The sequence below is a fragment of the Alexandromys fortis genome, unplaced genomic scaffold (genome assembly GCF_014885135.2).
Source record: "Alexandromys fortis isolate MF-2015 unplaced genomic scaffold, M_Fortis_MF-2015_v1.1 scaffold_76, whole genome shotgun sequence".
Taxonomy (NCBI): Eukaryota; Metazoa; Chordata; class Mammalia; order Rodentia; family Cricetidae; genus Alexandromys; species Alexandromys fortis.
Window position 1 is genome coordinate 677,669 of NW_026067997.1, and position 13,461 is coordinate 691,129.

Consider the following 13,461-nt stretch of genomic DNA (forward strand, 5'->3'; position numbering starts at 1 on the left):
ATGGAGAGAGTATATGATACATATGCCCCATGTAGAGATGAGCATAAAGTTAGTTTTTTTTATTATTTTTTTCATGTGGAGTAATTGTGCATTTCTGTTTTAATCATTGTCTACTGAAAAAAATAAGATTTCTGATGAGGGTTGAGAGACACAGAAATCTATGGGTATAATAACAAGAATTTAGGGGTACTTGATGGCTATGCCCATTTAGTTGAATGATAGTCTTAGGTTCTTCTCTGAGGGATAGATATTACCTAGCCGATCATGAGGTCTATGACTCAATTAACAGTACCAGTTGTGAGTTCTCCCTTTAGAATGGGCCATAAATCCAATAAGAAAGTGATTAATTACTTCCATAACATCTGTGTCACTACTAACCCAATGGATATATCTTGCTAGGGCAGTGGTATTTGTAACTGGCGGGATTCATAGCTGAGTGAGACTGTTGTTTCTTTTTCTCCTTTAGGAGTGTGCACGGCACCTTCCTCCATCCCAATGAATGCTAGTCAATTGGGTGAAGGCTTCAAGGTATGTGCCAGGTTGATTTTTCAGTCTTACAACTCTAATATGTGGCGTCTTCGGGAGGAGTGTCTTACCATTAAGTTCTGGAGAGTATCCAAGAAAAATAATAATAGCTTGTAATGGTTGGGAGTTCTGCGTGATCCTACTGACCAATAACTGAAAAGAGATAACCCACATCTGGCAATGTCTAACAGTCTGTGGTGTCTACAAGAGACTCTGCCCTCCTATTATAGAGGAACTCTATTTAAATTCCATCAGCGAAATGCAAATGAAAATTTCTCTATGACTTCATCCTACCCCAGTCAACATGGGTAAGACTAGGAAGAAAAATGCCAACAAATTATGGCATGGGCATAGAGAAAGGAATACTGTTCATTGCTGGTAGGAGGGCAGACTGGCATTTCCACTATCGATATCAGTGTAGAGGCTCCTCAAGAAGCTATGATCTCAACAATATCACCCCGGGGCATATTCTCTAAGACTAAATCTCACCACAGAGCTGCTTTCTCATCTTTGTTCATTGGTGCTCTGTTGAATGGATGACGAAAACATGGTGCATATACACCACAGGCTATTATTCACTTGTAAAGAAAATGAAATGAAATTCACACGTGAATGAATGAACTCGCAATAACCATCCTGGATGACGCACCCCAAACCAAGATGGACAAACGTCATATGTCCCTGTCATCTCTGGATGCTAACTTTGAGTCTTTAGATATTTCATAAAGGTGCTTTATTTGTGATACCCAAGGAAGCCATGAGATGTAGTAAGGGGTCATGGAGGCATTTCAAGAGGAGAAATGTGAACCTCAGGTGGTACGAACAAAGAAAGGGGGACAATGGAATGTGAGATATTAAATGGTATGGGGTGGGGGAAAGGAGGGCAGGGAGAGGAAGGAGTATGAAGTGGGATAAATAACACTAAAGACCTTTGAAAAAGTCATATGGATGCTTACATTTGTAGATGCTCCCTAAAATCTATACACACGCATATGCAAAGGGGGCTGGAAAGGAATTACCATGTTTCTGTTTCTGTTCCTTCAGACTCTCTACGTGAGCACTGTAGGGTGGTTAGGGGCTGTGGTAGCTCCATGACCTCCACTATTCACTGCCTTCATTAATCCCAGTGGGCAAAGGAAGGGCAATGGCAGGCTCCTCCCTTAGTAGTTCAACTTTATGTAATAATTTTGTTTGATATAGAAGCAAGGCTATGGAAAACTTAAGGCTTCTAAGGAGGTTAAGTAAATTAGCATCTAAGTGGTTTAACACGGGAAGGTCACTTTTATGTGGACTTTCCTTCCAATGCCTCTGGTAATAGACATTATAGGTGGTCTCTCCTGGCCTATTGCTCTGCTTTCAGCAAGGAAAACTCTGTGCAGGTGGGGAATGGGTGGATTCCGAGCAGAAGTAGCACAAAGGTTGCCATTTATGACTTCTAATTAATTCTCAGCCATTAGAAATAGATTAGAAATTTGACCTCTCTTTGAAGTTCAGCTGAAAAATATTACCTATCATGTACTTTAAAACATTGAAATAATTGCACAATACACAAAGAATATGATTTAAATTGTATTTCAGATGAATATATTAATAAATCAGATTATCACCTAATGTCTCTCCAAAATGAAATATTTGAATCATTCAATTATTTTAGAAGAATAATATCCTCTACCTGACTGATCCACTTTCTGTTTTCCTTGTCCTCCCTCTTTTACCATGACATCATGTCTTTTGGCTTAACATTTGTATCATTACAGAATTCTCAATGTACCATGTTAATACGCATTCTCAGGCCTCATCCTTAGAGTAACTATGTCAAATATTGTGTGTGTGTTGAGTTCCCCCTTTTTTTTTATTTTGAGCAGTTCTCAAAATTTCTATCCAATATCTGGCTTTCTGTTCTTATTTTAATGAAGTCTTCCTTATTAGAATTTCACATTGCTTGCTTCTAGGGATCTTTTCCATTCCAACTTATGTTGTGTACCCTTGCCAAATTCATCTCCCTAGAACAATAGTTTCCATTATGCTAATCTAAAATGAAAAGACAGAAAATGTACTCATAATCGGAATTTGCTATGATAATGCTACAGTAGCCATATAAGAAAAAGAAAAAAGTAAACTAAAGGTACTACTTCAATTTCAAAATTGGGATGTAGGACAAGTCTTAATGAAATAGTTTGTAGCATAAGCTACATCAAAAAATGAGAGAGAGAGAGAGAGAGAGAGAGAGAGAGAGAGAGAGAGAGAGAAGCTCTAGGCCAAAATAGCAAGTCGTTTCTTACACTTAGAATGCAGAGTATATGTCAATGACCCTAGGAAATTTACAAAAATAATTTAGGAGACTATATCACGGTTCTTTTGAGCCTGCTATTAGTACATACATGAAAGCTTCATGATAGTGTTTTAGAAAATGAATCTGTGGGGTACAGCTAGGGAAAAGATGCTAACAAAGAAATCAATTATGTAGCTACCCATCCTTAAGGCTAGAAAGGATGAGGATGTGATGCCAATGGCAGCCCTGGGAATGCCAATGGTAAGAGAGGGTAAGTTCGAGGATCAAGTATGCACCTGACTCCAGTGGTGGTGAGTGGGAGGGTGGTGCAGTTGAGGAAAGAAAGCACCTTGGAGGCCTCCAGAGTCTGCAGCATGGATTTCTAAGGACATAGGAAACAGTGACTATCCCAGGGTAATTTTACTTTTAAACAGATGAAGTCTAAAATGACTAGTACTAGGTACTCAGCATGAGCACAGAGAACAGAATGAGAAGGTAGAGATGTTTCTTGTTTTGTTTTTTAACAGAAATGATTTCCACCAATATCTTACATCCAGATTTAGGAAGGATGGAAAACTATTGGTTTTCAGAAGTTTTAAATAGAAAAGAAGGACCATTTATGAACAAAAAAACCCTTCCCTTGTCTTTCAAAGGTTCCCTCCTCTTTGCTGTTAGAGTGAACTGGTTATGATGAAAACAACCACGTGGCTCACATGGTCACTGTCGCAGGATCACACATCCAGACATAAGAACAGACATCAAGGCTTCAGCAAAGCTACACACACATTGGACGACTTCATCTCCATTATCTCCCGTGCAATTTTGCCTAGAGTTTTTCACTTCTCTTTGAAAAGTGGATCATGATTTGGCACTTAGCCTGGAGCTACAGGGCTGTATTAGATCATTTATTCAGCCTCCTTTAATGAGATCTCAGTAGACCCTCTACTGAAGGAACAACAGGTCCTGAAAATGCAATAAAGCTGCTGATTTAGAGGAGCCAGATGATGAGACAGCTGAGATTGCTGAATATTTGAGACTGTTGGAAAATCAAAATAGTTTTCTATTTTTAACCTGACGAAAAGAGCAATGTCTTAATTGATAACCACACAAAAGATGAGAAGTGCTGCTTTTATGAATTCATAAAATATATTAATTTGTCTGGATGCAAGTAAGCATCTTCAGAGAACTCTGAGGCACACCCAGTTCGGCTCAGTAATTAGTTATTGTAGGAAGGTTGTCTGGTTATCACAAGATAGTCCTGTCCTTTTATACTGGATATAATTAACCAGGCAATCACACCTTACATCATGGTAATCAAATATGTTCCTAGACGTTCCAAATGTCCTCAGGTTGGAGGGAATAAAGTAATCCTACTGAAGAACAATAGAACACACCCATAATTAATCTAATGTCCCCTCCCACTCACTGAAGTACTACACAGAAGGAAATTATAATCTAAGCATCAAATGTTGGTCTAATGTTGTCAGAGTAGTCATGGAGCCTAAATTAAATTTCTGATTGGTGAAGATTGGTTGTTTACAATGTGTACTTGTTTTCTTCTGGTGCATAATGTGGGGAACATATACATTTCCAAGTGAAATTATGTCACTTGGAGTGATAATGCTCCCTTCAAGAGACATTGACTATCTAACCAAAACCCAAGTACCAGGCATGAGAAACTTCCTTTTGAGTTGTTGGCTGGGGGAGTCAAATAGATCTTCAAAACAGTATAGGGTATTGAACCTTCTCTTAGTCGCCTCCTAGAGTTTGAGGTAAGCCCTACTGCTGAAAATACCACATATACCACATACTTTGAACATGAGACTTGGAGGAATTGGCTGGAACAGACCTGGAAGTATTCTTTCTGAAAACAAGATCTCATAGCATGGGAAGGTGCTATGTAAGCTATGTAAGAGAAAAGCGATCAATAGCCCTACCCGACTGTGATGCCTATGAACCAGCACAATGACCAGCAGCACAGCAAGACAGCACCAAAGGCGCAATAGTAGCATCTACATCTTGGGTTAGTCAACAGCTTCCGAATTAAGGCCTGGACATAAGGCTTGCTCAATAGGCAGGGATTCAGTCCCAATACTATGAACCTATCTACCCGCAGCTTAGAGGAAAGCCTACTGGTAACACTTTCCTAATCCAGTATAATGTCAAACTATTGTAAATACTTATCCTTCATCGAATAAGCATAGCTCTTATCCCTTATCAAAGAAGTTTCTTTCTGCAGTAGACAAGAGTCCGTTACAGAAATCTACACAACTGGTAAAAAGGCAGAAAGCAAATGATTGTGGGATAGTCAGCCTTAGCTGCCACGTTTATAACCCAACCTGTACGCCTAAGGGAGCATCACACAGAGGGGGCAGAAATATTGCAAGAGCCAGAGGACCAGGGGAGCTGCTGTGAAACTGTGGACCCACAAAATGTCAACAATATTATTACCCAAGCAAGACCTGAACAACAGACAACACCGACTGACATGGTAGTGTGGGTGGGGAAAAGTTCACAAGCATAAAACCCCAAGGGGAAGACTGTCCAAGATTACCGATCTTCTTACCTCTCTATCCATTAAAATTCAAGTAACAGTTTTTTTTAAAACAAGTTTTATTTTTGTAAGTTAAAATTAAAGTACTCTAGAGTTTGCGGAGATTATAATAAAAGCTTAAATATTTTAGAAATCACAAATACAGCAAATCACGGTAATTCCAGATGGCAGAGCTGTCATGCTTTTCATCGCTGGGTTTCATTAAGATTTAGTGCTCTTGCTGCTTTGGTAATGTCCTCGCTGCCACTTGAGATAAAAATGGGAAGCGCTTACATGATCACATGACTATACTTCCAATGCCGCTGATTTTTAAGGGAGAAATTATTTTTCTGTGTTTTAACCTGTGTTCTATACCTGTATTTAACTAGAACAATATTTCAAATTTCTATAGATTCCCAACTTCATTTTCCCCCAAAGGTTTCACTACAAAGCCCGATTTCTTTTTATCAACTCAATATTATAATTTGCTGGGTATCATAAAACAACTCATGGCTGCTTTTTATTTCCCCCCCTCCTTCCTCTCTTGCTCACACCCTCCCCCTCTTCCTCTCTTTACCTCTCTTTCTCCTTTTTTTCTTTTGTGAGATGGGATTATATTATTTAGTCATGGACGGCCTTCAACTCACTATGAAGTCCGGGCTGATCTCAAACTCCTTGCCATCCTCTTGTCTCAGCTTCTCAAGTACTGGACGTATATGAGTAAACTCTTATATCTGGAATTTTTACTATTTTATTTATTAGTTAGTCAGTTTTTCCAGACAGGGTTTCTCTGTGTAGCCCTGGCTGTCCTGGAACTCGCTCTGCAGACCAGGCTGGCCTTAACCTCACAGAGATCCTCCTGCCTCTGCCTCTTGAGTACTAGGATTAAAGGTGTGTGCCACTATGACCTTGCCTGTTTTTACTTTTTTGAGACAGGCTCAAATGTAGCCTAAATTGTCTTAAAATTCATCATGTAGCTAAGGTTGGTCTTGAACTCCTGATCCTCCTGTTTCCACATTCCAAATGCTGGGTTGCAAGCATGTGCCACTGTGCAGGGAGCTCCTCTTCCTTAGAAGGATTGTCTTTCTTCCTTTACACCCTGCTTCCTTCCGCGTTTTCCTTCCCTTCCTTCCCACAATTTTAAATCAGAAAAGCAATTTCCTATGTGCCAAAACCCCTAAGACCTATTGTATAAATATAAGTGCGTAGATGTTGTTCATTAACCTTAGATGATTTCAGACAGGCATCCTAAAAAGTGACCAATCATCTTAGGTAGATTTTGATGAACCCAGGCTCATGGGATACCACTATTGCAGGTTTACCAGTTTCTCTATAAGTTTTAAAAACATTCCTTTTATTTTTGAGATTCTAATATAATTCGTCATGATTTTTTTTTAAATGAGAGGTGTAAAAATTTATAACTTGACAAAATAGCTACAGAAGAAAAAGAGTTGGGATTCGGATGTTTTCTCATTGCTCAGGCATCCTGCCCAGCTACTGCTTTCCGTACAGACTTCTATCTCAGTCCCATGGGGCAGCGGTACAAAAGGAAAGATAGAGTCAGACATCTGCTACAGAAGAAAGCATTCAACTGATTGTAATAGGGGATCTGATTTTTTTTTCTTACAAATTCCAAGGTCTGTGTCAAAAATATCGATTATTATCAGGGGCTTTTAAAACTACTTTCTGGAAAGACACCTTGTGGTGGTTGATTTTAAAACCGTAGCACACAGTGAAAACCAAACGACTGAGTTTCTCAACGCTTTCAAATCCCTGATATGTGATTCTCTGAGACTCAGAGACAATACATCAAAGATTTTTGTTCTCGTTGGTTTTGGGTTTTGTTTTTAATTGAGCATTACAAATCTAAATTTATCTTTGTTGCTGAACAAATACGCTTTGGGTGCTTTTTAGTTAAAAATAAATGAAATTAATTGGGAATAGTCAGAACTTTCCTGAGTAGCTATACACACACACACACACACACACACACACACACAACAAGGGGTCAGGCAAACACATTTACCCTTGACTTTGGCAGCTTGTGTGGGATTGAGTTTTCACCCTGCAGTAGAGGCGTGGACAGTGATCATGCCATGCTGGGGACTTGGGAAACAATAAAGCTCCCATAAGTGATTATAGGTGCTAGCCCACTGTGAATTACATAGGGCCAGAGCTGAGTGGGAAAGACTTGGTGTTCCTGGGAAATAGTAATATTTCCTGAAGTAGAAAAGTTCATTTGCATCGAGGAAAATGTGCCTTCACATTTATAACATTTCTATTAATGTCAAATCAAGCCAGGTGTATGATCGGTGAGTAATGCGTATACATCTATGTGTGTATAATATCACAAAGAGAAGGGGACAAAGCGGCAGGATAGCAATGGCAATTGAAATAAAATCTAATACCTTCCAGAGCTCATTCTATTTTATTTTTTCTCTGGAAAATTATAAAATTAGGAGCACTGTTATTCACGGGGAAATGGGGCGTCTTTATCAGTCCTCCTAGTTCATTGGCAAATGCCGAATAAAACGATAATCTTATTTAAAATAACACCGACAGATGATTTCCAGACATGTTAGTCACATGCACCTCTATTCTGCCACTGCAATGAATCTGCGGGAGGAGAAAGGGTCCGTCTGGCTGACAGCCCCTTGTTCTGAAAATACTGAGCTCAACTTTGAAATCACAGGGCACAAGTTTGCTTGTCTAGCCGGGAGGGAGGGGGCTGGCAGAGGGGTGGGGAGTATGAGTTAGCGACATTCTGGAACACAGATGTAGAAATTACAACTTCTCAATAGAAAAAAAAATCCACTGGTCTCTTCTGGAGTGACCACATGGTAACATATGCTTCCCATGGAATTATCCCACATCTATTACTGGATGTAGCCATTAAAGAGAGAGTCTGGACTCTTGAATATCTGGAAATAAATGTTGCTAATAAACAAGTCCATTATTTTGCTAAATTCCCGTTCCAATTATCATCTTGGATGATTCTGCTCGTAACACTGACATTAACAATTTTCCGGATTCTGAAAATCCCCAGACCTTGAAACTGGATTAGGTTTGGCCAAACTAAACTAAACTAAGACTATCCGTCAGCTTTCCTCTCGGGTTAATCTTTTCCTAACTCCCCCAGTGTGCTGACTTTAACAACTAAGCTCTCTCCCCGACCCTCGCAGATCAGCAGATCTCCAAAGCAGTTCCCAAAGGGTAGCGGACACACGTTTACTGACAAACTGCATGGGGAAGGGAAAGCAATTACCGTCTCCTCTGTGGTTTTATATCAATTGGCTTGTTGATTGCACATGGCGATCCATGAACATAAGCACTCCGGAACCTAGCCACCTTCCCCAGGCGTAGGTACTCACAGCTGGTTGGCAGACTCATTGTACCAAAAAAAAAAAAAAAAAAAAAAAATCAGGAAGTAAAAGCAAATCTCGGTGGCCAGCTCAGCATTCCTGGGAAGGCTGGAAAGAGCGTGTCAGACAGTGGATGTCGGCCATTCGCTGCTCTGGTCGCTGGGTGCTGCTTTTTCTTCAAGAGTAAACGGGTGTCTCTCGGAGGCTACATGTTCTGCCTTGTTTTCTGTTCATGGATACGGAAGCTTGTTGCTTGTTTCTAATCAGAGTTGTGCTCCAGCCACTCATTGGCTGAGCAGAGGAACAAGAAATTCTGTAGCTCAACAAACGCCTGTTTCCACTCAGAGCTACCCTCTGAGGAGGCAGCAGGTTTTAGTCCATTTCCCTCTAAGGTCTCGGAGGATGACAACCTAACGCAACAGTGGTCGAATAGCCAGTTGTTTGCCTATATAGCAAGCGTGCATGTGATAGGCAGAGCAAAATCAATTATTGCTCTAACTGACTATAAAATATTAGAAAATGGGCTGGGCACATGGAAGTGATTATGGTGGCTTTCCAATTATCAGGATAAAAACTTGAGTTCACAATGGCAGTGAATTCAGCCTCTTGGGGGCAGAAAAATTACAAACAAAAGTACATGTGTGACAATACTACCTAATTCCTGATTCCGTCCTTCGTTAGCCACACCCAGAAGTGTGAATTTTCCCTGTTTTCTGGGTGAAGAACTACTAAAAAACTAGAAGCAATGCCTTTGTTAATTTAACACAATGAAAGACAAGCTGGAGAAATTGGAAAAGATAGCAAGTAATTCTGCCCAAGGCATCGGTCTCTGGATGAAGTTACAGCCTTTAGAGCCCTTAGCTATTAAGACCGTTCAGTCATCTTCTCCAATGAGCCCACCCCGGACCCTTATGTGTGCAACTAGAGATGGCAGGCATGTCGAGTATGGGGCAATTTTGACAGGTGAAAGATGATTTTTACCTGAATGCGGTGGTGAACACTTGAAATATCAGCCCTTGGAAGTTGAGGCAGAGGGATTGTGAGTTTGACCCTAGCCTGAGTGAGACAGAAAATGGCATCCCTCAGAAGCTGAGCTAGAAGACAGTACTGTGAAGACAATTTCTTTGTTAGGATTTGAATATAGATAAACAAATTCTGTAAAAGGTTTTAATATTAGTGTTTGTATGTATAAAAAGTGTGTGTTGTGCATCTGTACTTATGCTGTGTGTTATGTATGATGTGTGTATATGGCTGTTTATATGTATAACGTTTTTTGTCTGTACGTATGGGGGTGTGTAGGTATGGTATGTGCATGCATGTGTGAATGCATGAAGTGTGTGTAGGTATGATGTGTATGCATGTATGTAGCATGTATGTAAGGTATATGTATATGTGTGCATGTGTATATGTATGATATGTGTATATGTATGATGTGTGTGCATATATGATGTGTGTGTATGTGAATACAAGGGTAGAGGTGCCATGTCTTGTGCATGGAAATCAGAGAACATCCAACCACTGGGAGTCAGTTCTCTGTCTTCTCAGTTAGACCCGGGAACTGAACTCAAGTGGTCATTCGTTCACAACAACCACTTTTATCCACTGAATCATCTTAGTTATCTTGTCTGTCATACACAAAGAGTTCATTTAAGAGTCATGGAAGTGAGTGGTGGACCACACCTTTAGTTCCAGCAATCAGGAAGCAGAGGCAGGCAGAGGTCTATGTGTTCCAGTTAGCTAGGTCCAGGTCAAGCCAGGTAATGTAGTCTGACTGTGTCTCAAGAAAATAAAGTCTCAGAACCAGTGTGATAAAAAGAAAATTGTATTGCTTCAACAATAGTGGCTAAATTCAGACACTAATTGAGAAAATGGGTACAACTTAAATTCAGGAAGTTTACAAATGTAGATGACTTGTTCTGTTTGAAATAAATATTTCTATCTAATCATTTTATTTTATATATTGTGAATCATAGGAAGATGATGTAAGATTTTTAAAAACATGATGTAGCTCTCTTTGTGCCCAGAATGCCATGAATTTACTGACTCTGGGAATTCACCTATCTCATCTTCCAAGTTGTAGGGACTAGAGATAGGTACCAAAAGGTCCGGCCATATTCATTTTAACATATGACATGACACAGAACTATAGAAACAAACCTGTCTTTTCTTAATTCACATTAATTGCTTTTTTCTTAATGTTTACCAATATATTTATTTTTATTAATGCTACCAAATATGTTTAAGCAAATGTTCACATACACATATCTGTAATATGTGCATACAAACACACATGTGTGTCTCATACATGTGTGTGAATGCATACAAACATACATGTCTCATACATGTGTGTGCATGGGTGTGCATGTGTATGTGCTTGTATATGCGTGCATGTACATGTGTGTATGTATATGTGCTTGTTCATGTTTGTGCATGTTTTGAGGAAATTTGGTTTGGAGAATTTGGATCTTGTCACACACAATCTGTAAATATTTTTGTACCTAACGAACAGTTTTAAAGTCAATGCATGGCAGTCTGGTGAGTGGTTTTTTTATAGTACATGGGAGCACATAACATGATTTGGCTAATATTTCTCCAACTAGTTCTTTTTAGGTACTTAGAAGCTCAGATTCTATTAATAAGAAAAATAATTTCATTTTTTTCCAGATAGCTGCTTTTTTATTTCTGAATTTAGTCACTAGGTAAAAATGATAAGCATTTTCTTCTCAGTGGCTATGGCAGTTCACATCCCATAAATCTTGTGGGCACACATCAATTTCCCTACACTATCACAAAAATTATTTCTGTTATTCAAGTCTGCGTCTCTGTAGTGTAAAGAGAGGTAACTGGGTCTTGGAGATACACAGTTGATAAAAGTTTGTCCCGCAAGCCTGAGAACCTGAGTTTGATCCCTAGCACTCATGTAAAAACCCAGGTGTGGTGGCAGTTCCCTGAAATCCCAATGATGGGGAAGCTAGAAAGGCACATCTCCGGAGCTTGTTGGCTGGCCTGCCAGCCTACCCTGAGTGATTAGCCCCATGTCCCAGTAAGAAGTGATGTCTCAGAAAACCAAAGAGTTGGCTCATGAGAAATGATAGACAAGGGTGATCCCTGACCTCCGCACACCCAGGCACACAGGACATGGGGAATCTTACATATAAAATGCTCACACATACCATGAAAGCGACGAAACACACATAACGTTAAACATGAAGCAATCTCAATAATACAGAGTGACTTTACAGAATTCCTTGTTGTTGCAAAACTCGTATTAAGGTGCCTACAAAGGTAAGGTCATCCTTCTTAATCTGAAAGCACTGGAGTATAAAGACATGGGTTATAGAGAAATAATATTGTATAACTGGGATAGCACCCCCAATTTTATCACATGGGGGTGGGACCTAGTGACTGTCAACCTTGACATGCATGACAGCAGGATCTAATCTAAGGGGCCATTGGACTTCCTCTTCTGTTCCATAATATTACCAACAATGGCTTAAGGAAGCAAGATAACTTCGGAGCTTTGTACAGTAGCAGAGAATAACTTTCACATGAAAAATTCCCCCGAGGGGAAACATGAGTCCTCTCAGGGGTGAAATTCTTAGCAGGGACAGTTCCATTTATACCTGTGCAATGGTTTACCAACATTCTGGCAGGGACTCCCGGGGATTAATTGTACATAAAAGGGGATGAGAAGGGATTACTGTGAAGATGCAACCTGCCAAGAGTCCAGAGTCGATGAGAACTCTGGCTGGTATGAAGGAAGTGGCCTGGTGGGGAAAACAGAATGTTCCTGTTTTCAACAGCTTCCTGGCTGTGGGTCTAGACTGAGTAGCTGGACACTTGACCTTTGAGAAAAATGAAAACAGCCTGGAGAACTGAGTCTCATCGAGAGGCGAGAACCTTAGTCCATTCAGGTTGATAGCAAAACCAGAGCTAAACTCTTCCTAAGAAAACTCTGACCCATCTATTTTGCGCTGATTTGCACACTCTGATTCCTGGGTGACAAGCATGGAGCCCAACATAAATCCCATTCATCACACCATTAGCCTGAACTCTTGAGGCCATTCAGACAAAGGCAGACATAACACAGCAGTGTGTGCAACATCAATTTCCTGCAGCGTGTTAGCTCTAAAGCTGGAAATGCCCAGCGTAGTAACAAACACAGATGCCAGCAAGTAGCGATTTGAGGCCTCAGAATTTCCCACATTCTAAAGACAGTGGCATTTATTAAAAGAAGGTTCTTTTGGCTTATAGTCTGGCTTGAATTTGTCAATTGGAGAATCTGGCAGAACTTCTTTAGGACAGCAGACATCACCTGTCCATGCCCATTCCAGGGCACAAACATCAACACAATCATTTTTTAGGGGTTGTAATGTGAGTAGGGTAGGCAGCCCTGATTACATTCTACCAAGGGGAAGCTGGAGATCAAATGTCTCTTCAACTTTCAGGGTTGTTGCTGATTCTACTACCTATATTTCTTAGTCAAGGCACCCAAGAAGAGGCTTCTAATCCCTTTTAGGTACTGAAAAACACCAAACAGACAAAACACCAAAAACAAAAACCAAAATAAAACATATCTTTATTCAGAGTCCATACCTTCCTGCTTCTTAACATGAACTACTGCCAGGAAAACTCCACCTGGAAGCCCCACAGATGCTTCATTGAGCATTGATAATTTGATTCTTATCTAGTCTTTTTTCCTACAGTTCCTCTCTCTCCATACGCCGCTCCTTGTATTTTCCAGGACTAACACCAGCCATCAAATGATC

General features: G+C 40.1%; 1 protein-coding gene across 4 annotated transcripts in view; it reads right to left on the bottom strand.

Moving 5' to 3' along the window:
- Positions 1 to 13,461, bottom strand: part of Pde4d (phosphodiesterase 4D) — a 1,097,876-nt gene that overhangs the window by 363,386 nt on the left and 721,029 nt on the right. The window contains exon 1 of one of the 4 annotated variants that reach the window (XM_050160345.1): positions 8,596 to 8,720. The exons of the other annotated variants lie outside the window; for them this stretch is intronic. Within the exon in view, the coding sequence (XP_050016302.1) occupies positions 8,596 to 8,720 (125 nt within the window). Of the gene's footprint in view, positions 1 to 8,595; positions 8,721 to 13,461 lie in introns of those variants that run through there. 4 annotated transcript variants of the gene reach the window in all.